The sequence below is a fragment of the Palaemon carinicauda genome, chromosome 23 (assembly GCF_036898095.1).
Source record: "Palaemon carinicauda isolate YSFRI2023 chromosome 23, ASM3689809v2, whole genome shotgun sequence".
Classification (NCBI taxonomy): Eukaryota; Metazoa; Arthropoda; class Malacostraca; order Decapoda; family Palaemonidae; genus Palaemon; species Palaemon carinicauda.
In genome coordinates this window covers 72,969,852-72,995,440 of record NC_090747.1, presented here as the reverse complement: position 1 = coordinate 72,995,440, position 25,589 = coordinate 72,969,852, and the positions used below count along the sequence as shown (strand labels likewise).

Below are 25,589 nucleotides of genomic sequence, written 5' to 3'. Positions count from 1 at the left end.
TTTTCTTCTGTCTCTTGAGCACAGCATCCTAATATATGCAAATGATCTAATATTCTTATGAGTTGTGAAACCTGATTGTAGCTCACATGTTTTCCCTACGTCTCTTGTGTGTTTCTCTGTTTTTGTCTTTATGGTCTACATATATTCCATATGAAATATTTGTGAGTGTAATTGGCTTAAGATCTCTGACTGTGGGGAATAATATTCTTGGTGTGAGAATTGTTTTGGATTTATACCAGGTGCTTTGTGTGTTCCTACCATTTAGTATATCATTAAACATTCTGCAAATACTTTCATGAGTGAGTGACTGCATTAATAGTTTATATATTATTGGATTTAAGCCATCAATTCCTGGCATTTTATTATTTTTCATCTCTGTAACTGGTTTAAGTCTTGCTCTGTAATGTTAATTTCTTTCATTGGCTCTGGTTTTTTAGGATCAGGTCAAATATATACATTTTTTCTTGAATTATGCTGTCCATTTTTTTTTTTTTTTTTGCTGGCTTATCTTTTTTTCTACTTATCATCTGCGTATCTTTTCTATATTTACCCATTTCCTTCTCATTCCACATAATTTTTCGTATTTTGGTAAATTTTCTTTAATAATTTGACACGGTCTGTTATTAAATTCTCTTTCTCTATCTGTTGTTTATCCTCGTCATATATTCTGATCCATTCTTTTTCTGGTATACTCTTCCTTCTTAACCTGTCTATGCATTCCCCAGTTTTCCTGTACATTTTTCTGTCATTCATTATCTTTCATTCTACTTTCTCTTAATATTTTTCAAAAACTTTTTACTATCATTTGTACTTTTAGTTTCTGTCTAAAGTCTTCTACCCCATATCTTTCCCTTTCTTCCATATTTGAAGCCTTCTTCTTTAGTTTGATCTATACTCTTCTCTGACTAATTTCCCTCACTATTTCTTCTGTAACTCACTCAAGTTCTATCTTATTTTTTCCTTGATTCCTCCTCCTAAACAGTGTCTTTTCGAGTGTTTTAACTTCTTTGATTGATATTTCTAGCTTATCTAAGTTACTGCTTTTGTCTTGGAATTTACCCTATTCCCATTTATTGCCCTGTTGATTCATCTGTTACTTTCAGGTAATTGACCATTTTAGTGTCCTATTTATAGTTCCCTTTTGTACTTGCTTGAAGCCTAAATTTTTATTAGGTGGTGGTCAGGAAAGTCAAATAATTTCTGTCTCATCTATTTATCCATGCACACACATTTTATACAACCTTATGTTAACCAAATTAAATCTGTAGAGCTTCTTCTATCGCCTCTGATCTATGCTGTTTCATCTTTGTAGTTAGTTAGGGCTCCATTATCAGTGAGGTCGTATCTTTTCATGCATTTTTGTCTAGATCTTGACTTCCTATGAAACCTAGAAGACTTAAAGTCTCCCATCTCTACATTGCCGCCGGGCTATAGCCTTCTCTGTGGATTTTCTTTGGGATTCGTTTGTTTTCGTACTTCTTTTTTTGTCACTGGTTGACATATACTGCACTACTGTATTATGAGGTAAAATCTGACATTTTTCAGATCACACTTTGCTACTAAGATGCCTTTATGGGGCCCTTCTTGTTACGCTATTTTGATGTCATCTTTGGTTTTATGGAAAATTATTATTATTATTTATTTATTTATTTATTTATTATTATTATTATTATTATTATTATTATTATTATTATTATTATTATTATTATTATTATTATTATTATTATCCAAACTACAACCATAGTTAGGAAAGCAAGATGTACAAGGCCTAGGGCTGCAATAGAGAAAATGTGTCTAGTGAGGACAAGAAATAAAGAAGTAAATAAATTATGTATGAGAAATAATGAATAAAAATATAAGATATCTTAAGATCAGTAAGAACATACTTTATAAGCTACGTAGAGAGAATTATATCCGCCTGTTCAGCATAAATAAACATTTGCAGCAAGTTTAAACTCCTGAAGTTTCACCGATTCAACCACTAGATTAGGAAGATCCTTTAATAATTTGGTCACAGCTGGAATGAAACATCTAGAATACTGTGTAGTGTTGAACCTTGTGATGGAGAAATCAAGATGGTTAGACTAAACGGCGTATCTAGTACTATACTACGTTTAGGATGATAATTTGGAAGATCTGAATGAAAAAAAGAATGGCCAGAATTATACAAATAATGCTGCTTTGGTCGTTATTCTTTTTTTTCAGAAACGGAGAACTTTTACCCCTACAATTTCTATTATAAGCACAATCACAAAGCACAAGTATGTGAACATACCCGTCCGTCAGCTGTTTTCGGCGTTTCAAGTTCAAGTTTCAACCTAAAGGCAACTCCTAACTACTACTACTACTTCGTTTCCCGCCTCGGCCGTCAATTTTGACGGAAGTAAACATTGTGGTATAAGTTAAAATTCTTAATCAATTTATCTGCAACTTGGGCTCTTCCAATATATGCAACATGGCAGGATGTGAAACAGGTGAGTTAGAGAATTTTTAATGGTAAATACATAAGAATAAGTTGGAAATATTTCAGATTTTGTTATCCAAACCCTACCTGTGGGCCGGGCTAAGGTAACTACCGTAGGATAACTTACATTAATTGAGGCTAGACCACTGTATGGCTATTCGATATTGTTGACTTAGGATTTTTTAAATTCTTTTCTATAGGTAAGGAAGCCTTTAAGAAGTATGATCCTAATTCCAAAATCAGGTTTTACTATAGTGTGGTACATTATTAGTTAGACTGGTAAAGGCATAATGAGACATCCATTCAAACAGACTTTTGAATACCATATCTTATAAGTGTAGTCTAGTAATAATCTAGGCCCTTGTGGATCTGGCAAGTGGTACATGGTTTTGCTATGCACACAAACATTGCGGGTCGTTATTTCTGTGATCTTTTTACTTTCAGATAACAATAACAGCTATAGAGTGAAAAATTTATGAATTTCAAAAAATTATCTAAATAAATTGAATGCCCCACTGGGGAGACGTCCTGGGGTGTAAGTAGGATAGCGGCCACCTGTATGTATTATTAAGTCTAACTTAGAATACGGTAGTGTAAGGTGGGGTGGTCGGATGAGGCATTAGCCCCCCATAAGGTAAGTAGGTAAGGACACGGCTTGTAGGTTAGGTTAGGGGAAAAGTTTTGGTTAGTTGATGTCCATTTTTAATCAACACATGAGGAACTGGCCCCTGATATACAAAGGCTCCGACGTCCACTTGTAACTGCATACGTGATAAAATGGAAGAGGTGGGGATCCAAAAAAAATTGAGTTGTCATAAAGCAACATCTAAAGAACTTTTACTTCAATACTTTGAATCTTTTAATGGTCAATGATACTCTAATAACTAGCAAAACTAGAATTTGTAATAAGAAATGGAGGAGTGCTGGCTAGTTTGGCATTTTTCAGTGTGTTTAATGGGAGCTGGGGCATAATAACTTACGTATTGGTCGATTAAAATGTGAAGTATATTTTTCACTCATAAGTCCATTGTTTACATTTGAAAGACTGATGGCGAGTTATTTCACATGCTTTTGTTCCGATTGGTATAGGGATCTTTCTGTGTATATGCAATGACGTAATTAGTACCTGGCTTTTTTAACCAATTACTGTACACGCTTCCAAATATTTATGCACAGGTGCCCGGATGTTGTTCAACAACAGCCATTTTATTCCACTCTCCTCTTTAGTGTTAACTACACTACCATCATGAAAGGACGTCTCCAAGAGGGAAGTAGGTAATTCTATACAGTAGCTCCCCCCCCCCCCCCCTGTAAGTTATCAAATTAAAGTACTTTCACTAAAAAGAGGGAAGTCCAAGGCTTCGTTTGACATGTAAATCTAAGCGGCACTAGGTCTAGAAGTGGTTTAAAAATCAAACCTAAATTGAACCAACCTGAAAAAAAAAGTCCCTCGACTTCATAAATCTCAAATTCCTCTTCAGACTGAGCTCTCGTTTGTTCGTTTATACATTAAAAACATAGATGATGTAATTATTACATCATCGACTGTATTTTACGTAGCAAGACGTCATCCAAATGTCATAGTTTTTAACCGATGATCGTTATCCACATTTTACTTGGGACTAGTATTTTAACAAAATTAGAATCACATGACTTGAATACCCAATCAGACGAACTTCCTGTGAAACAACACTTTTCGACACTTCTCACACAATTTCCACCGCTAATTTTTCAGTCTTTTGAGAGACATGTAGGCGTGCGAACCTTCAACTTCTGGTGCGGTTTCTCATTTACCATCTACTTTGATATCAATTTCAGTGGATTTTCTCCCAAGTTCTAGTCTCAATTGTTATTTAAATTATAAAAATTTTGTTTTGCATTATTGTAGTAACATTAAAAGAATAATGAAATACTGCCAATATCATGCTGTTTTTAAAAGTGAAAGTGACACTATTTGCCCCACCTGTGGTTCTATTACCTATTACAAAGCATTCCGGTGGGACAGAAGGCATTTTTAAGGGAACTTGGTTTGAAAAGTCTCCTTTAGGTATAGAATCTGATTTGTTACTTGTACTGGTTGTAATTATATTGGTGTTAAATTTAGTTATAATTGTTCCATAACGGAAATACAAACCACGCTATTTAATATGGGTATTACTTTCGGCGTAGCTGAAATGACAAGCCATTAGAATTTTAATGAGGGTTCACTACCCCCTCGCTAGTTAGCGAGGGGGTAGGGAGGGGTAGCTAGCTACCCCTCCCCCCATCACACACCTGTGACTAGCTCACTTTTCTTTTGGCTCGGGTGATGAACAGGGGTATGGTCGTTTCGCGGTCAGTCACTTTCGCCCCCGGGTGAAGTCGATTCGCCGTCATAATTGTACCCACACTTGGTGGAGTCTGTTTGCCCTCAACATAGGAGTCGTTTCGCCGTCAATATAGGAGTTGTTTTGCAATTGGCAGCAGATTTTTTTTTATTGTTTGTAAGGTCATCGTTAATATAAATAAGATTAATATCACATTTTATTCTATTCTATGTACAATAATTTACATTATTTCCGTAGAAGATAATCAGAATCATTCAGAATCACTCCGAGCAAATATAAAAAATTGTACTTACTTTTAAAAATAAAATTAATTGTACTTACTTTGTAATTACTTTTAAAATAAAAAGTAAAAAACAATAATATTCAGCACTCAAACAACTGTCTCCTGCCACAGTCAATCAGAAAATCCATTCGTTCCAGGCATTCCCCACTGTCCTAAACTAGCTATAAAAATAATCAAACAACTCAATTATTCCATCGGTCTTTCTCAACACACACAACCACTGCACTAATTACCTTTCGCTCGCAGAAAAACAGACACACACACACTAGCTAAAAAAATATAAACAAACAACTCAATTATATGTGTGTATATATATATATATATATATATATATATATATATATATATATATATATATATATATATATATATATATATATATATATATATATATATATATATATATATATATATATATATATATATATATATGTGTGTGTGTGTGTGTGTGTGTGTGTGTGTGTATTCTTGTCTTGTGTTTTTGTTTTATATTTATTATAAAATGTGATTTGTATATATTTATTTTAGTTGTGCCATGTATTCTCTAATGTGTATTTTAAATTTATTATCTTCTCCGGAAATAATATAAATTATTGTACATAGAATAGAATAAAATGTGATTTTTCAATATTAAACTTAGCCGGTGATCATATAGCTGCAACTCTGTTGCTCGACAGAAAAACCTACGGTCAAAATACGCCAGCGATCGCTATGCAGGTGGGGGTGTACATCAACAGCGCCATCTGTCGAGCAGGTACTTAGTACTCCAAGCAAACAAAGAACCAATTTTCTCTCTGTCGGGCTACCGGCAAGACCTACTAATACGCTGTTACTAACTGGATTTGTTTTCACAACTATTTGGTGAAGTACACTATTCTAGTTTTGAGCTTTCGCTATGCAGGGGTTTTATCTTCATCTCAAAACTTGAACTCGTTTTGGATAGATTTAATTATGATGACAAAGAGAGTATGTACTCTCTTTCACTTTTAAATGGCCGACCATTCCCTTAGACGGAAGTGTGTTTAGGTTTTTAGTAATTTTGCTTAACACGTTATAGATCTATATATTTTATATCTCTCGGCCATTATTAGGCCTCTTCGATTAACTTTCCATTTATTATAAACATATAAAAATAAATTTTTATGTTTTGTTTATACGCGACCTTTCCTGATAGTAGGCGGTCCTAACTTGGAACCGAAGTTAATCAACGTTGAGCCCGTTATATCGTTTTTAGCCTTTAAAGAATTTAAAATTTTTTAAATTTAATGTTTTATGAAAGAATTTCTTTGATAGTCTTCGTACTGTTTTCAAAGATGAACTAACGTTTAGTTTTTTAGACTACGCAGTTGTTGACGTTCAGGACGTTCAACATGCGCTCTATCGTTACGATAGAGAGAGAGTGTATCACGGTTTCACTTTGCAGTAAGAGTAAATCGATTCTGACGTTTTGTTCATTCTTTCTTAGCTTAAATGTTTTAAATTCTATTTTAAAGGAACTTTTTAATTGAAAAACCTTTCAATTTTTTCCTTTAGTCAAATAACATGTTTTTTTGACGAAATATAATTGGGCTCTTCTCTTAGGTGCGAAATCAAGAGAGATAGAGACGGAGGGAGAGAGAGGAGAGAAAACGTTCTGTTCAAGCGGGTAACGTTGTTCTCGTGTTACTCTCCTCCCTAGTCGCTGTACGGGGAAGAAGGTAAAACGTTTCTAGGGTTTTATTCTTGTCCCCAGGCTATGTGCGGTGAGAGATTGTAAACATAGTTTATTTGAACGAGTGTTTAGTCTTTCCCAGCCACTGAATTTTTTATCTTTATATATGTTTTCTGTTTTTTGCTAGTATTAATAGCTGCATTATACGACTGATTTCGCAATTACTACCTTTTAATGAAGGGTAGAATTGCGTGTTTCAGGTTGAAATCAGTAAAAGTTTCGATTTCAGTGTAATAAGTGCAAAACAGAAAATCAAAGTGATAAAGTGATATGCGCAAAGTGTTACAGTGTTGCGTCCGAGGGTTCGTCTGTTCGTGCCTGTCGTTCACCTAGTCCGGGACCTCTTGCAAGCTCCCAAGCCCAGGGGAGAAGTAATGTCGAACGACTTATGGGTTCGTCAGGCCTTGATCAACGAACAGACGTTTCCCTCCGTGGTTTCGGGCGTATCTACCCAAGATCGCCCCACCCACACAAAGACGAGAGAGCCCATTTATTTCTCGTCTGCGGAAGAGGTTTCTCGTAAGAAACCATGGACCAAGGTCTCGCAGCTTATTAAGCGCAAGTCGGTCCCTTCCGCGCAAGTCCAACGGCCCAGTTGTAGCCACTGGGTCAGTTCGGACTCGCTGCAGTCTTCCGACGACTGCTCACCTCCTAAGAGAGGCAAAGCGGTACCGCATCAGGCAGTCACACCGTCTGTTGCCGCACCTGCTCCTGTAGACCCTAAGTGGTCTGTGCTGCAGACCATGCAGTCTCAGTTAACGTCATTGATGCGGGACTTTCGTGCGGAGAAGGTTGACACTGCACCAACCTCTAGCCTACAACCAACACGGTTGTGCGTCCTGTGGACGCTGAGGCAACCTTCTGCCGCACTCCAGCTGAGAGAGTCCCGCCACCCATGCGTTCCAGTGTACCCTGCCAGCCACATGTTGACGTTCAGTAACGCACGGAACCTTCCATTGACGTTCGCGAGGTACAACAACAGTCTAAGTTGTTTTGTTTTGACGCGGTGCGTCAACCTCCGCATTCTAGAGTTGTTTTGACTGCTCAGTATAGACAGTCAAAGCAGTCTCGAGTGAACACTGTATGTCCTCACGCACCTGTTGTGGTTGACAGTTCAGTTGTTGAAAGTTCACAGACTGTCAAGCAGTTACATGACGTTGCCTTCTGGTCTGCTACTAATGCACCAGTGCTGTATGTCCTCACGCACCTGTTGTGGTTGACAGTTCAGTTGTTGACAGTTCTCAGACTGTCAAGCAGTTACATGACGTTGCCTTCTGGTCTGCTACTAATGCACCAGTGAGAGACTCACTGAGATAACCTAGCTTTTATCGGACAAGGTTCCTGTAGATGAGAAAGTGCTGTTCTCCCTCCTACTGATATTCCTTTGAGGACTCTGTCATTTGGAGAGGAGCCTTAAGCTGCTTAGCCTCCTATGGACTTTAATTAAATCATGATGATTTTTTAAGGATCTTCGTCCGGATCTTGTAACTGCTGCTCCTCGTTCGCCTAAACGTCAGAACTTACACTAGGCCTAGCTACTTCGAAGCCGTTGTTGTTAAGCTAGTGCTCTCTCGCTCTCCTAGAGAGCGTTACGTTGGCTAGGCGACTGGTTTTTGCACCAGGAGGAGTTTTAGGGATACAGCCTTTGATTTCCCTTCTTTTAAACTGGCTTATAGAGCGAGAGTCTTATAGGACACGAGAGAAGTTCTCGGCTTGGGAGTTCATGCCTCTGCCCAGATAGACTTCTCAAGTCTGGTAGACTCGCCCTGGCGCCTAGCCAGGAGACGCTCCAAGTTGTTTACAGGTCAACTTCTCAACTTTTGTCGAGCCTTTGAAGTTTGCTGTACTATTATGTCACACATAACAAGGCTTCCAGGGATGGTAAATGGTTCCGCCTCAGTCGCTAACCCCGTCTGTTGCCACACCTGCTCCCGTAGACCCTTAATGGGCTTTGCTGCAAGACATGCAGTCCAAGCTTGTGTCCTTGATAGAGGACTTAAATGCGGAGAAGAACCTTCTGGCCAACAACCTTCCAACCGGTCGGTTGTGCGCCCTGTTGACGCTGAGGTAACCTACTCGCGTCTGCCAGTTGAGGTGGTTCCTCCACCGATGCGACCCAGTGTGGGTTGCCAGTCGCACGTTGACGTTAAGCGACGCTCGGAGGTGGTTGTTGACGTTCAGTGTGTCACTAGGAAGACGTTCAACAACCAGCAGAGGTGACTTGTTGTGACGCAGTGCGTCAACCTCAGCAACCCGGTAGGGTGTTGACTGCACAACCCAGACAGTCTAGACAGTTTCGGGTTGACGCTGTACTTCCTCGCACACCCATGGTTGTTGACAGTTCACAGACTGTGCAGCAGTGCCATGATATTGCGTCCGGCTCCGTCACGCATCCACCAGTGCGACCGGATTCAGCGAGTCAGACGTTGCCCACTCCGTTGCCGTTTCCTCATCAGTTTCGGATGAGGAACCCTCTGATGAGGACGTTGCTGAACAAGACGATCAACCCCCAGCCCTGCTATCCATCCAGAAGATGCTGAAGAAGGAACGCTGCCCAGTCAGGCTGTGGATGAGTCTGGTAGGGACACTGTCATCCGTGGATCAATTTGTGTCACTAGGAAGACTACACCTCCGTCCTCTTCTATACCATCTAGCTTTTCACTGGAAAAAGGACAAGACGCTAGAAGCGGTCTCGATCCCGGTTTCCGGAAAGATAAAGTCTTGTCTGACTTGGTGAAAGACTATATCAACCTTAGAGAGGGTCTTCCCCTGACTGTTCAGACTCCCAACCACGTTCTCTTCTCGGACGCATCGGACGTAGGCTGGGGTGCGACATTAGACGGTAGGGAATGCTCGGGATTATGGAACTCGAGTCAAAGGACAATGCATTTCAACTGCAAGGAGCTACTGGCAGTACGTCTGACCTGGAAAAGCTTCAGGTCTCTCCTTCAAGGCAAAGTGGTGGAGGTGAACTCGGACAACACCACGGCTTTGGCGTACATCTCCAAGCAAGGAGGGACCTACTCTCTGACATTGTACGAGATCGCAAGGGACCTCCTCACCTGGTCAAAAGGTCTAGACATTTCACTAGTAACGAGGTTCATCCAAGGCAACTTGAATGTCATGGCAGATTGTCTCAGTCGGAAGGAACAAATAATTCCAATAGAATGGACCCTCCACAAGGATGTATGCAAGAGACTTTGGGCCACCTGGGGCCAGCCAACCATAGATCTCTTCGCAACCTCGATGACCAAGAGGCTCCCAATATTTTGCTCACCAATCCCGGACCCAGCAGCAGTTCATATAGATGCCTTTCTACTAGATTGGTCACATCTAGATCTATATGCATTCCCTCCGTTCAAGATTGTCAACAAGGTACTGCAGAAGTTCGCCTCTCACGAAGGGACAAGGTTGACGCTAGTTGCTTCCCTCTGGCCCGCGAGAGAATGGCTCACCGAGGTTCTTCGATGGCTAGTAGACGTTCCCAGAACACTTCCCCTAAGGGTGGACCTTCTACGTCAGCCACGCGTAAAGAAGGTTCACCAAGGCCTCCACGCTCTTCGTCTGACTGCCTTCAGACTATCGAAAGACTCTCGAGAGCTAGAGGCTTTTCGAAGGAGGCAACCAGAGCGATTGCTAGAGCAAGGAGAACATCCACCCTTAGAGTCTACCAATCGAAGTGGGAAATCTTCCGAAACTGGTGCAAGTCAGTATCCGTACCCTCGACCAGTACCTCTGTAACTCAAATAGCTGACTTTCTCTTATATCTGAGGAAAGAACGATCTCTTTCAGCTCCCACTATCAAGGGTTACAGAAGCATGTTGGCATCAGTCTTCCGTCACAGAGGCTTAGATCTTTCCAACAATAAAGATCTACAGGACCTCCTTAAGTCTTTTGAGACCACGAAGGAGCGTCGTTTGGTTACACCTGGTTGGAATTTAGACGTGGTACTAAGATTCCTTATGTCAGACAGGTTCGAACCGCTACAATCAGCCTCCCTGAAAGATCTCACCTTTAAGACTCTTTTCCTGATATGCTTAGCACAGCTAAAAGAGTCAGTGAGATTCATGCCTTCAGCAAGAACATCGGATTCTCATCCGAAACGGCTACATGTTCTACAACTTGGTTTTCTAGCCAAACACGAGCTGCCTTCTCGGCCTTGACCAATATTGTTCGATATTCCAAACTTATCGTATGGTTGGAAATGAACTAGAAAGAGTCTTATGTCCTGTAAGAGCTCTTAAGTTCTATTTAAAAACCTTTACGAGGCCCGTCTGAAGCTTTATGGTGTTCAGTTAAGAATCCATCTTTGCCTATGTCAAAGAATGCTTTATCCTATTTTATCAGACTGTTAATACGAGAAGCTCATTCCCATCTGAATGAGGAAGACCAAGCTTTGCTGAAGGTAAGGACACACGAAGTTAGAGCTGTCGCAACTTCCGTGGCCTTTAAACAAAATAGATCTCTGCAAGTATAATCGACGCAACCTATTGGAAAAGCAAATCAGTGTTCGCGTCTTTTTATCTTAAGAATGTCCAGTCTCTTTACGAGAACTGCTACACTCTGGGACCATTCGTAGCAACGAGTGCAGTAGTGGGTGAGGGCTCAACCACTACAATTCCCTAATTCCATAACCTTTTTAATCTTTCTCTTGAAATGTTTTATTATTGTTTTTGGGTTGTCCGGAAGGCTAAGAAGCCTTTCGCATCCTACTTGATTTGGCGGGTGGTCAAAGTCATTTCTTGAGAAGCGCCTAGATTAGAGGTTTTGATGAGGTCCTGTTGTATGGGTTGCAACCCTTGATACTTCAGATCCTAGGGGTCGCTCAGCATCCTAAGAGGATCGCGAGGCTCCGTAAGGAAGACGTACAGTACTTAAAAAGGCAGAGTAATTGTTCAAGTCGACTTCCTTACCAGGTACTTATTTATTTTATGTTTGTTATTTTGAATAACTGCTAAAATGAAATACAAAATACTTAGCTCATAATAATGTAAACATGTAATGCTGGTCTCTACCCACCCCCCTGGGTGTGAATCAGCTATATGATCACCGGCTAAGTTTAATATTGAAAAATGTTATTTTTATTAATAAAATAAATTTTTGAATATACTTACCCGGTGATCATATATTAAAGGACCCTCCCTTCCTCCCCAATAGAGACCCTGTGGACCGAGGAGAAAATTGGTTCTTTGTTTGCTTGGAGTACTAAGTACCTGCTCGACAGATGGCGCTGTTGATGTACACCCCCACCTGCATAGCGATCGCTGGCGTATTTTGACCGTAGGTTTTTCTGTCGAGCAACAGAGTTGCAGCTATATGATCACCGGGTAAGTATATTCAAAAATTTATTTAATTAATAAAAATGACATTTTAATCTTAATTATATTAACGATGACTCTACAAACAATAAATGTGTATTTTAGATTTATTATCTTCTACGGAAATAATATAAGTTATGTACATAGAAAAGAATAAAATGTGACATTAATCTTATTTATATTAACGATGACTTTACAAACAATAAAAAAAAAATTCCGCTGCCAATTGCACGTCTTGGTCCATTTCTTAATAACGGGGGCAAAACAACTCCTATATTGACGGCAAAACGACTCCTATGTTGACGGCGAACAGACTCCACCAAATGTGGGTGCAATTATGACGGCGAAAGTGACTGACCGCGAAACCGACTGACGGCGAAACGTCTATAACCCGATGAACAGACGTCTCTGCTCCCAACCTCATTTATTGACAGCCTTTGATCTTGTTTTGCTTTTTCTTTTCGGTGTGCTTGGAAGTTGGCTTCTACTATGCGGAAGTGTCCTGGATTACCTGACCGCCCTTGTGGTATATATATGTCGGCGGTCGAAACGGACCCTCACACCTTGTCCTTTTTGCAGGGGCCAACGGTGTGACAGAGATAAAGTGTGTAGCGAGTGGTCTACCTCCCAGTGGGAGAGGTTTTCCCGGCGCCGGAAGAAGAAGTCGAAACGGGACATTTCTCATTCAAGGGTTTCCTTGAAGAAGGAAATTTCCAAGGACTCTTCTTCCGTAGCCCGAATCTCCTCCGAAGCTCCCACTCGATCGGTCTCTCCCGAGAGGCCGTCGAGTGGTAGCATAGGCTGTACTTATGCTGACCGACCTCGGGGTTCGGGAGAGGGAGTTGCCTCCCATAGCGAGGCAGCTCCTCCTCCTCCCCCGGGAGAGGATATTTCTGATAACAATGTTGCTAATGATGATTTGTTACAGCTTTGGGCTTCCTTGGGGCTTAAGGGTTCGCCCTCCAAGGAAGCCCTGTTTGACATGATCAGGTTGGGGGCTGCTGTCAAACAGTCGCCGGCGGTAGCAGAGGTTGATCCTCTGTCTATTGTCAATGTAGTTGTGGCAGGGGCTTCCGACGAGTTAGGTCAAACCCCTGCTTTGGTTCCTGATGCAGCTGAAGGCTTAGTTCCCCCCTCCGAACATCCTTCCAGGGAGGAGCTAAGTCCAACGGTCTCTCCTGCAGGTGATTCTCCCCCTCGGGGGAGTTCACTGACAGAGACTCCTCTTCGGAGGACTGATGATGGTCTGCCTGCCGCCCCCAGAGGACGTATCAGACGAAAGGCTCGCCCTCCTCTTCGCCGTAGAGGCCTTCCTTCTCCCCACAAGGGAGTTAAGAGGGGCCTCTTCGGTTTTTCACCTTCGCAGTCCCCCGCAGAGGATCCTCCCCGCCGTGCACCGACCGTTGCAGTTGCATTCCTGGACCTCTCTGATGATCGTTCACGATCTCCTTCGCCTGCCAGACCTTCGGACCTGCCGTCTCCGTTCCTGCCCTCAGTCGGAAGTGAGACCTCCTCCATGGAACGTGGTCCGAGTTCTCAGGTATCTTAAGAGACCTCCCAACGAACCATTACGCCAGGCTTCAGATCGCCACCTGACTTGGAAGAGGGTGTTCCTACTTGCTTTGGCGTCAGCCAAGCGAGTTAGTGAACTTCATGGTCTCTCGTATGACAGCGCCCATTCAAGGGGATGGGGGGAGGTAACGTTCAACTTCGTCCTTGAGTTTATTGCTAAGACTCAGAATCCGGCCCTGAGTTATTGCTAAGACTCAGAATCCGGGAGTGCCGGACCCTCCGTTCGACTTCTTCCGGATTTTGAGTCTTCGTTCCGTAACAGATGACCCAGACTATCTCCTACTGTGCCCAGTAAGGAGTCTGAGGCTATATCTGAAAAGAACGGCTGCAGTTCGTCCCCAAGTGCAGGCATTGTTTGTTAGCACTGGGAGATCGAAGAGGAGGGTTACCAAGAACACCATCTCAGCATGGATTCGAAAGGCAATCCATCTGTCCCTGAATCCGGACCCTCCTCCGTCACGTCGCCCTAGAGCTCATGATGTCAGGGGAGTAGCTACGTCCCTGGCCTTCAAGAAAAACTTCTCAGTGACGCAGGTTCTGCAAACAGGGGTGTGGAAGCGTCAAAGGACCTTCATAGCCCACTACCTGCAAGACGTGACCCACAGGAGGCTCGATACGTTCTCTATCGGCCCTGTGGTGGCTGCACAACAGCTGGTTTAATTCTCAGGCTCCTTAATGGATGAGTAGCAGAGGGTTGAGGGCATTGTTACCCGGTTTTAGTCTGCCTGAAAGAAAAGGTATGTCTGGCCCTTATTCTTTTCTTCATCCTCCACTCTCTTGAGGAAAGCAGTATCCTGGGTTCTCTGCACAGATGACCTCAAACTACTGCAGGTAAACCATGTTCCCTTGTGTTCCTAGTATTAAGTTAATACTGTCGTGTCCCCATACCCTGACGAGGTGGTATTGGGAGAGTCCTAGCCTAAAGTTTCCATCTAAAGAACTTCAGGTCAACTTCCTAGGACGAGTCAGACATTTTCCTTCACACACAGCTTATGTAGGCTGCAGCCCTTGCATAGCAAGGTGCGAGCGAGGTGCAGAGACTCTTTATTGTTGAGGGCGGACACACTCAGATAATGAGTACCCGGACAAAGCCAAAAGCCAGTATGGCTGGGACTTATTCCACCCTTCCTAAGGGTTGAGTCACCCACTTTAAATAGCGTGGTTTGTATTTCAGTTACGGAACAAATGACAAATTCGGAGATAATTTGTATTTTTCCTAACTATACAAACTTTAGCTATTTAATCAAACTTGCCCGCCAGCCCTGTCCCCCATGAAGTCCTACCTCTAAGCAAAGTGAACTTACCACACAGGTGTTTGAGGGGGGAGGGTAGCAAACTCCCCTCCCTTCCCCCCGCTAACTAGCGGTGGGGTAGTAAACCCTCGTTAAAATTCTAATGGCTCGTCCTTTCAGCTACGGCGAGAGTAATTACCCACTTTAAATAGCTAAGGTTTGTATAGTTAGGAAATATACAAATTATCTCCGAATTTGTCATTTTAAAGATAATTTATGTTTCCTAATTATGCAAACTTAATTCCTTTAAATTATAATTCCCACCTCAACTACCCCACAAGTCCCAGGTCTTGAGGTAAAAAGTGAGTGTCTAGTTGACTTACAGGTGGGCATGGCTTACCTGCCACCTGCCAATTGATATAACTACCTTGTTAAAACTTTAAATAACAGCTGTTCTAGCTTTACTGAAGTTATATGCTTATTAAGGGATGGGTTAATTTAGATTAAGAAAAATACAAATTACTTTAAAAGTTGTAAGAAGACCCAGGCTTGTATTGTTAAGGAAGATACAAATTAGTTTTAAAATTTTTTGTATTTAGTACGAAGTTAGTTCATTGATATAACCTTCAGATTTCAACCAGGATATGTAATCTTTCTACATATAGTTTTATAAATAGTGTATGTGATTACTTACATTCTGTATAAAATTAATGTTCTCATTCTTTTTGACAGAATATGACATAGACACATTAGCAGCATTGCTGGATGATGATGATGAAGATGCGGGAGGATGGACTGGGGATAGCACAGCAGCTGCTTCAAAGGAAGAAGACCCAGAATCAGAGTTAAATGCTCTAACAGAAATGCTAGATGAAAATGATGCTGAGGAAAACTCTGCATCACAGGAAGATGCTTCCAAAGAATTATCAAACAGCACTGCAGCTGATTTAGGTCTTACTCTGTCTGATGAAGAGGAGGAACCATCTAGTGGTCAAATTTCCAGTTTTAGTGCTGCTTTTGCTAATTCCAAGTTCTCAAAAAATTCAGAATGCAGTCAGAAATCAAGTGGTGAAAGTACTGCAGAAATTGATCCCCTCGAGATGGAGCTGCGGCAAATGGAGGAGCGCATGCAAGCACTCAAGGAACAGCTGTCGAAAAAGAAAAAGCTGAATCAAGGTGCAGATGCTGGAACTAGTAAAAGATTCACCAAGCTAACAAATATTTCAACAGAGTCAAAATCCTCTGTTAGGACTCTTACCGAGACAGAAGAATCAAACTTATACAAAAAGTATGGTAAGAAAACTATCGGTCATAAAGGTGACACAGACTCTGAAGATGAGGAAGATGAAAGGAATCCTTTTGAGCAGAAATACAACAGCTGTGGACGTGAAATAAAAAAAAGGATTGCACATGAAGCTAGTCAAAGGGAGCAGAATAAAGATTATCAAATACAAAGGAAGCGCGAGGAAGTACTCTCACGTGTTAAAACTGCTACCACATCTCAAGGACCTGGCTGGAAAGGTGTAGATGGATCGCTTGTCAATCTGAAGCAATGTGGAGCTAGTAAGATGGTACCTGAAGTGGTGGATAAGAATGTAACTGTTGACTTTTATTCTGGAATAAGAATTATGTGAGTATACCTTTTGTGTGTTTTCTGGTACCTCAGCATATTAGTTTGTTAAATTACTGTACTGTGTTCATGAAGCTCTTTTAGAAAAAAAGTTTAAACAACTTTTGGGTGCTGTTTTTTTGTTATAATGATTAACGGTACTGTAATAAACTATGGTACATTCTCAAGCCTGAGTCTTTGAGTTCATACTGATGTATTTTACTTAGATAAAGTCTGATTGGAATCCTTTACATGAACAAATCACAGTAGAGTAGCTTAGCTAATTCTTGTCAGGAAATTTAGACTTTTCCAAGATTATTTGAAAATTAGAATTGTGTAAGTTGTAGATTTTTCACCCTCTTTCATTTAAAGTTCATTGTCCAATATTCGTAACTTTTTTGATTTTGCAAGTTATAAGTGTCTGTTTTGAGGGTATCATAATTACCAAAACTGCATGTTATCTGTGTTTTCTTATGACTATTCCATTTTCTTTAGATTAAGCTGATTGTAAATTTTAGAGGATTATGTACAGTATGTAAGACATTTTGTTTAAGGTATATTGAATAATTCTGTTTATCAGTATTGTGTATATCTGTAATACTATTATTTTTAGGAATCCTTTGTTCACTGCTGACGTTATGCGAGAGAGAATGGATGGTCGTAAAATGGTACGAATGTCATCCATCAACTTGCACGTGCGTTGTGGAGAAATTGAAGGGGACTGGGTCACAATTGGAGTTCTTGTATCAAAAGGAGAGCCTAGAACTTCCCAGAAGGTAGGTGTGGCTTATCTAAATATAGTGTAGTTTATCCCTCTGACCTGTTTGATAATTTGATGCATCCATGTAATTGAATTGATGGTCATTTCATATGATCCAGTTGCCATAGGTAAGGAAAGCAGTAACTTCTGTATAATATCAACTGAAAAGTATGTAAACTATGTTCTGTGACTCCTTATTCTAATATAACCCAATTAGCAAGTAGAAAACAAAGCTCTTGAAAAAAATTTTCAGAATTGTTAATTGTTCCTACATATATACAAATAGTGAAGCTGAGTACGCTTATAAAATTTTTTAATGAGGCGTCGATAACCATTTGGGTTGTTACCAGTTTGTTGTGGGGAAGCACCGCATCCCCTGCTCACTTACTACTACACCACTTCGTATTCAGCTGTCAGTGGAGACAGACCTTTCTCTTGGCTGGAGACTGGGCTAAAAATTCTAGCTTTTAGACTACTTTTGGCTACTGTTCCCGGTATGATGCTACAACATTTTGGGGATATTGTCCTTGAGTTGGGGCTTGATTAAAGCTATCATGTTCCCTTTAAAGGTGGGCTGACATGCCAAAAATAAAAAAAAAATAAACTATATATTTATCATTCAATCAGAGCCATAAATTGATAAAAACTGGGCCGCATTTCCGTTTGTTGATAAAATTAATTACAACAGCCGGCACAGGCCTCAACCAGACTCGCGAGATTTGGCAAAGGCTTCTCCGCCACTGTGTGACGTCATCCTGTTTACAATCCGCTAACCACATGAAAATGCATTCAGACAGCAAACACAGCATGTATTTGAGCAATTTTTCTATTGATTTGGATGTAAACGATGATGTAGCAGATAATGAGGATCAGTCATCAGCAATTCTAGAACCATATCAGTTCAAACCATATGAAGAAATTAGTCAGTAAAAGAGCAATGAAGTTGGAATTTTGCCATTAAGAAAAAAAATATACTGTATAGAGAATAAAACATGTCTTCATAAAGAAAAACAAATCAATGTCTGCTGAGAGAGAGAGAGAGAGAGAGAGAGAGAGAGAGAGAGAGAGAGAGAGAGAGAGAGAGAGAGAGAGAGAGAGAGAGAGAGAGAGAATGTGTGTGTGTGTGTGTTCATATGACCAATAATAATAGCTATTAATGAAATGTATGAAAAGAGGGTATTCTATAACAGATTGGTGCTGATGTAATTTTCAGTAGGAATCTATATTGAATCATTTAAGAAGTTATATAGATGATATTCTTTGCTATTCTTCGTACATGTGCATAGTCTTGAGACCGGCTGATCACAACCAAAAATAAAAAAAGTAATTGTTAAAATGCACTTGAAATTAAAAATGTTATACAAAAATGTATTTTCGTAAGATTTTACACACTTTTATTCTTATTACCGTATTTCCTGTGTCATAAGACGTTACAAGTGGTAATACGCACCCTTAAATTATCAAGGCAGTTTTTGGAAAAAAATGGGCTCTTTGTCTGGCATGGTAACTTTTCTTGTTTTGGGTGTATTTTGAAATGTTTAAGTTAATAGTATTTAGCTATATGCTGATTATCACAATTTTATTACATACTCATTTAAGAAACTACTTAACCAGTTCGTAGTTTCCACCACAAATATATGTTTAGCCATAGTGTTTTATGTTTCAAGTGTTGTTCACATGAAAGCAGAGTTGCCAAATGTTCTTAATAAAATTTTGGTAAAGAAGTAAAATATTTTCCAAGCCTACAAATTTTCACACGAAATGTAATTATTGATCAAAGAATTCTATAGAAATTATTTTAGGTGGAATACTTTTGCTACTGTTTATGTGACTCCAGGTCTACATGTAGTTACTTTTATACTAACTTGGTAATACTGCACACTCCTAACAGTGAGAAGTAGTTTTTCCAAGGTCATATTTAGCCACTGTCTGTTTGTGTTTTGGAACTCGGGCAACAATCATTATCAAATTATTGCTCAATTACAAAATATCAACAAAATATGAGAAATAGATATATACTGCATAAACAACTAATATGTCATAGTGCCGTCTGCTACGAGACCACTAGCTGGCATGTTTGCTTGTAGAAGAGAGTTGGTGAATCGTCAGCTGATTACCAAAACAAACAAATAATTTGCTACTTTACTTCATTAAATGAAGTTCAACATAAAAGTAAACAAATTTATTACATATGAATGATAATTGTGGATTTACATTTTATGTCTCGTGATGTTCTTGTATGTCAGTGGTTGAGTGATTGAGAGGTGTCAAACTCCAACATACAACTTTTTCTTAGTTTTAAGACGCAGGGTGATTTTGGGGGGCATTTTTCAGGAAAAAAGGTGCGTCTTATGACTTGAGAAATCGGTAATTTTGCAATACTATGATATTTGCTGTTAACGCTCCGAATGGTAGATATTTGAAATACCATATAAAACGCCACTGTTTAGCTCTTAAAGACCGCCAACTAATATAAAAACAGTTACAGATGTTTTCATAGTTCGTTCGCTAGAATTTGTTATGTGAATATTTACTGCAAATGTATTTTAATGACTATATACTGTATTTTAATTCTTATTTATTGTAAAATAATGTGCTTTTAATGCTATTTCAGTGAAATTATGACTAATACTTGTGGTGGACAGATGGAAAGTCAAACAAAATGACTCAAAACTTTATTTTTATTTTGTCTTGTATTATTTTTGACAACCAATGTAAATTCGAAACCGACTTGACTCTGTACGACGTAAATTGAGGTATACCTGCACAGTATGCATTTGATGTAGTGACTAATTGTATTGTGGTTAACAAATTCTTATTACATCTTCACAGGGATCACAGTATTCGATATGGAAATTGAGTGATTTGCAGGATTGTACGAAGACAGTAGCATTATTCCTCTTTAGTAATGCACACAAAAATTTATGGAAACACAGTGTTGGCACTGTTGTAGGGTTGCTCAATCCAGCTATTATGAAGGATCGGTAAGCAAATTCATGTTTGAGGTTATGAAGGAAAATTGAAATTGTTTATTATTAAGTCCATTAAATTGCAATATAGAAAATAGTATGCTGAAAGTCACTGTAAATGAAAGTTTTGTAGCGAAGTGAAATGATTTAGTCTTATCAATTGTTTCATTATTTCTTCTGGTTTGTTGCAGACCAGGTGATAAGAGCACCGATATTCTCACATTATCTCTTTATGATTCAAACAAAGCTATGATTATGGGAAGTTCCAAAGATTTAGGATGGTGTAAGGGCAGGTAAGTTTGTTTCAAGTACTTTTTTTCAGATGTTTATAAACAAGAAAGCTATTCGACTTTTTATATTAAGCTGAAGTGTATCAATTGGCCTTTGGTTTAGGATCAGATATTCATGTGCAAATACAAATCAAAGCTACTTTGATGATTAAGGATTTCTTTACTTTTGAAATAAAGTTATTGGCTGTTGAATCCTGTACTGCATGCTGTCCCTTTTTAACATTGCTGATATTCAGTGAACTATCTTTAGCCTAATTTTAAAACAGTTCTCTTTCAGTTGATTTGTGCTTTGTTTGAATCTTCAAGTTGATATTTTTTTCTTGTAGTTTCTATAGCCTTTTTTAACTCTGATATTCATGGGACTACTGTACTGTATAAAAAAGGAAAACCATCAAGAGCAAGTTTCTTGTAGAGCAGGACATTAAGTGCATAGATAGCCATTATAGCCCAGCGGCATAGTAAGAAATATGAAACCAATTGTTCAAATTGTTCTAAAAGCACCAAAATTGGCACACATGTGGATTAATACATTCTGAACAATTTTGGATATGGAGGCATTCAAGATTCTCCCCGTAGCACATTTGGCGGCCATTTTTCAAAATGGCCGCTATTTGCCGTTAGCGTCATTGAATATGTACCATAATTTGTCTTTTTGTGGATGCTAAAGGTGATAAGTGTGCTAGAGGTGATAAGTATTGTACAATTACACATACTTCTGTGCTTACCAAATAATTTGGCTACCATTTCACAAGAAAATGAATTTTACTTTGCAGCGGCAGCGTTGGTGGCAGTGACGGCGGCTGCAGTAATAGTATAGTGTTGATAGTCATGGTGCTTGTAGTAGTAACTTGTGGTAACATGGTGGTGTTTTGTGTTTTTGCAGGTGAGGCAGCAGCAGCACCACCTGACATCAGAGACGCGTTGTTCCAGACTGCAGCCATGGCAAAGAAGTTCCAACTGGTCGATACTTTTGAGCAACGTACTCCCACAACACCTCCTGAGACAAACTGGAAGCTGTGTCTTGTATGTCAAGAGGAGACAACAGAGTCACTTGTCTGCCCAGTACTGTCTAAACGCCGAGACCCTGGGAGTGGATACACGACAATGGCTGCAAACTTGGTCAAATTTGATGAACTCGGAGAACTGCCAAGAACTGTTCAGTTACAGAGACTAGATGAAGGACAAGGTGTTGAGGCGACAATGGTTGCCCACCAGGCCAAGTGGCATAAAACATGTATGCTCAAATACAATAACACAATGCTACGAAGAGCAGAGAAGAGACGCATCGCAAGCAGCTCAGCATTTGATAGTACTGACAATGTCCAGGCCAAGCGCGCCAGAACACACTCTTCAGAAGCCACTACCAGCGGCACCTCCTGCTTTTTCTGTGGAAAGTCTGGCACAGAGACCCTACATGAAGTAACAACCTTCCAGGTGGACACACGCGTACGGAAGTGTGCAGCGCAAGTTGGGGACAATGAACTCATAGCCAGGCTCAGCATGGGTGATATGGTGGCTCTGGAGGCCAAGTACCATTCCAAGTGTTTGTTGGCTCTTTACTATCGTGCAAAGACCACTGTAGAAGCCGAGCAGAAAACTGACCATGAAGGTGTAATGTCAAGAATCGTACTGGCTGAACTGGTCCTGTATATCGAGGAAACCCACCTAGAAGAGGGCACCACCCCAGTCTTCAGACTCGCAGAACTTGTAAAGCTATACACAACAAGAATGGAACAGCTCGGGGTTGTTTTGTGCCAGAAAGTTAATAGCACAAGGCTGAAAGAGCGCCTGTTAGCCCAGATACCAGGCCTGAGATCCCACAGCAAAGGCCGAGATGTTTTACTAGCGTTTGATGAAGACATTGGTGAAGCGCTAGGCAAAGCCTGCGAGCAAGACTGTGACACTGAGGCAGTTCACCTTGCGCGTGCTGCACAGATAGTTCGTCGATATATGTTTGAAGACACTTACCAATTCCGTGGATCATTCCCGGGCGGCTGTCAGGAGGACTCTGTGCCAAACGTACTAGTTGCAATGGTAAATATGGTGCTGGATGGCCCCACCATCAAGAATCAAAGCCATTCCTCTTCAACACAAGCAGCTCTTTCCATTGCGCAGCTTCTCAAGTTCAACAGTGTCAAGCAAAGTCGGAAGCAGGGAGCAACCAAGACACAGGAGCCTCCAGCTGTCAGACACAGTACGTCTCAAGAAACTCCTCTTCCAACCTATGTTGGGCTGATGCTGTATGCTGAAACACGCAAGAGAGGACTTGTGGACAAGCTCTTCTCTCTGGGCCTAAGCATCTCATATGACAGAGTCCTACGTCTTTCTGCCCAGATGGGAAACAGCGTGTGTCAGCTGTACCGCATAGAGGAAGTGGTCTGCCCGCCTACCCTGCGTAGCAATGTGTTCACAACTGCGGCTGTGGACAACATTGACCACAACCCAAGTGCCACCACAGCCAAGAATTCATTCCATGGAACAGGAATCTCGCTTTTTCAACACCCAACGTGTGCAGATGAGGGATTGGATCGTAGCATTGCTCTCACTGGGCGTGATACTGGATCAAAGACGGTTGAGCCTCTACCAGAATATTACACGGATGTACGTCCTGTTGCTTCTTCTGTCAAAGGGCAAATGATCCCAGCTACTTCTGTGACCTCTCTTAGACGCCACAACTGTGAGCAGCACATGGAAGATGAGTATATGTGGCTGGAGAACACGAGAAGTGTTCTCAAAGATGATGTTGAGGCCTGTGAAAACACATCATGGGCTGCATACCATGCAAGGCACCAAGATCCAAAGCAACCAGTCATCACACCAACGTCCCTGCTTCCCTTGTTCCAGGAGAGTGCTCACACTGTGGCAATGATCAGACACTCTATTGATGTAGTCAGGAGTGCAGTTAAACATCTCAACCCAGGCCAAACTCCAGTTCTGACTTGCGACCAGCCACTATTCACTCTAGCAAAACAGATCCAGTGGAAGTGGCCAAACACATATGGAGAAGACCAACTGGTGGTGATGTTTGGGGGGTTGCATATTGAGATGACGGCACTGAAGACCCTGGGTGACTGGTTGCAGGGAAGTGGGTGGACCCAAGCACTGGTACAAGCAGAGATCACAACTGAAGGAATAGCAGACTCATTTCTTCGAGCAGCTCACGTCACACGCACCAGAAGAGCACACCAAGTCACAGCGGCTGCGTTGTATAATCTCCAACGGCGTGCCTATGACAAGTACAGCACCACCAATACAGAAGATGATGAGCACCCTGAAAGCTTCGAAGACTGGTGCAGTCAGAGAGAACAGAGTTATCCGCAGTTTCAGTACTGGTCAACAGTCTTGGCACTGGAGCTGTCCACTCTGATCTATGTGCGATCTCTGAGAGAAGCCAATTTTAGCATGTACGTGGATGCTCTGACAGAACTGGCTCCGTGGTTCTTCGCACTAGACCACACGAACTATGCCCGATGGATACCAGTGCATCTACGGGACATGGCAGAACTGGCAAACAAACATCCAGACGTCTTCACAGAGTTTAGCAAGGGACACTTCACAGTCCAGAAGACCAAGAGGATCTTTTCAGCAATCCCTCTTGACCAAGGACATGAGCAGAACAACGCGTATGTCAAGGGTGATGGAGGAGCCATCGGCCTCACAGACAATCCAACTGCACTGAGGCGCTGGATGGTTGCTGGACCGGAGGTTGCTAGAGTGATTGTGGAATTTGACGACTTCAATCTGCATCCACACGATCAAGAGGAGACACGTCACCACGAAGAGACACCAAGTGTGCAGAACACTTTTGCCAGAGATGTGCGCTCACTCGTGGCCGTCATTGAAGAGCTGGGCAACCCTTTCGAGGAGGACAGTCAGGACTTGCTGGTGCTCGACACAAAGGAGATCGCAGACCCTGCAGTCATAGAAACAGTCCGTAACGCCAAGCAGATTGGCCAAGACCAGTTTGAAGCATTCTCAAAGGAATGCATCGTGGACAGAACCAAGTCCATTGAGGTGGCAATCCACCGGAACAAGCTACCACTGTTTGCGACCAAGAGAGGACCCAATATACCCAAAGGAAAAGAACAGGTCAAATCTCTGAAGAATGATGTTGCGCTCTTCGCACGATTATATATCGGCTGCCAGACCCGTGATGGGAATCTAGAAGAGTTCTTCAGGCATGAAAATCAGCAATGCCCTCCAGCTTTATCTGACGGAGGGAGACTGTACCTAGGGAGCAAGAGTGACTTGCTGGTGTGCCTTGAAGGCCATGCTGAGCCTCAGTTTGAAGCTCCTACTGTCACTGCTGTTGTCCTCGATGGAGCAGTAATCGTACAGATGTTGAAGCCGGGTACTGCCAACACGTTCGAGGAATATGCACAGCAAGTGTTCATCCCATACATTGTACAACGTTTCCAACATGTATCACGTCTTGACCTTGTGTGGGACAGCTACAGAGCAGATTCCCTGAAGGCATCAACCAGAGAACAGCGTGGAAAGGGAGTACGTCGGCGTGTTGTCGACTCAGCAGTCATACCAGGAAATTGGCAAAGTTTCCTGCGAGTTGATAGCAACAAAGTGGAGCTCTTCAGCTACCTCTCCACCATGCTTGCAGAGTCCTTTCAAGAAGAAGGCAAGGAACTGGTCGTCACTGATGGGGAGCAGGTGATCTGTGTTCCACAGCAAGAGGATGTCAACTCACTCGCACCATGCAACCAAGAAGAGGCAGACACCCGCATGATGCTACATGTAGCACATGCTGCACAACATGGTCACCACCAGATACAGGTTCGAACAGTAGACAGTGACGTCGTGGTCCTAGCAGTGATGGTAGTCCAGAAACTACCAGCTGGAGACGAACTCTGGGTAGCCTTTGGGACAGGCAAGAACTACCGCTACATTGCAGCCCATGAAATAGCTTCCTCCCTTGGTCCAGAGAAGGCATGTGCTCTTCCAATGTTTCATGCCATCACAGGGTGTGATACTGTGTCAGCCTTCGTCGGACATGGGAAGAAATCTGCCTGGGCAACATGGAACACGCTGCCAGAACTCAC

The 25,589-nt window shown here is 41.4% G+C and overlaps 1 protein-coding gene across 2 annotated transcripts in view; it reads left to right on the top strand.

Moving 5' to 3' along the window:
- The window catches only part of Mcm10 (minichromosome maintenance 10 homolog), a 525,621-nt gene that overhangs the window by 430,729 nt on the left and 69,303 nt on the right, over window positions 1-25,589 (top strand). Inside the window, exons 1-5 of one of the 2 annotated variants that reach the window (XM_068347045.1) lie at window positions 2,233-2,474; window positions 15,640-16,537; window positions 17,130-17,292; window positions 20,109-20,260; window positions 20,437-20,538. In XM_068347045.1, the coding sequence (XP_068203146.1) occupies window positions 2,456-2,474; window positions 15,640-16,537; window positions 17,130-17,292; window positions 20,109-20,260; window positions 20,437-20,538 (1,334 nt within the window). In that variant the 5' untranslated portion in view covers window positions 2,233-2,455. Of the gene's footprint in view, window positions 1-2,232; window positions 2,475-15,639; window positions 16,538-17,129; window positions 17,293-20,108; window positions 20,261-20,436; window positions 20,539-25,589 lie in introns of those variants that run through there. The other variant, XM_068347046.1, reaches the window with a different exon arrangement.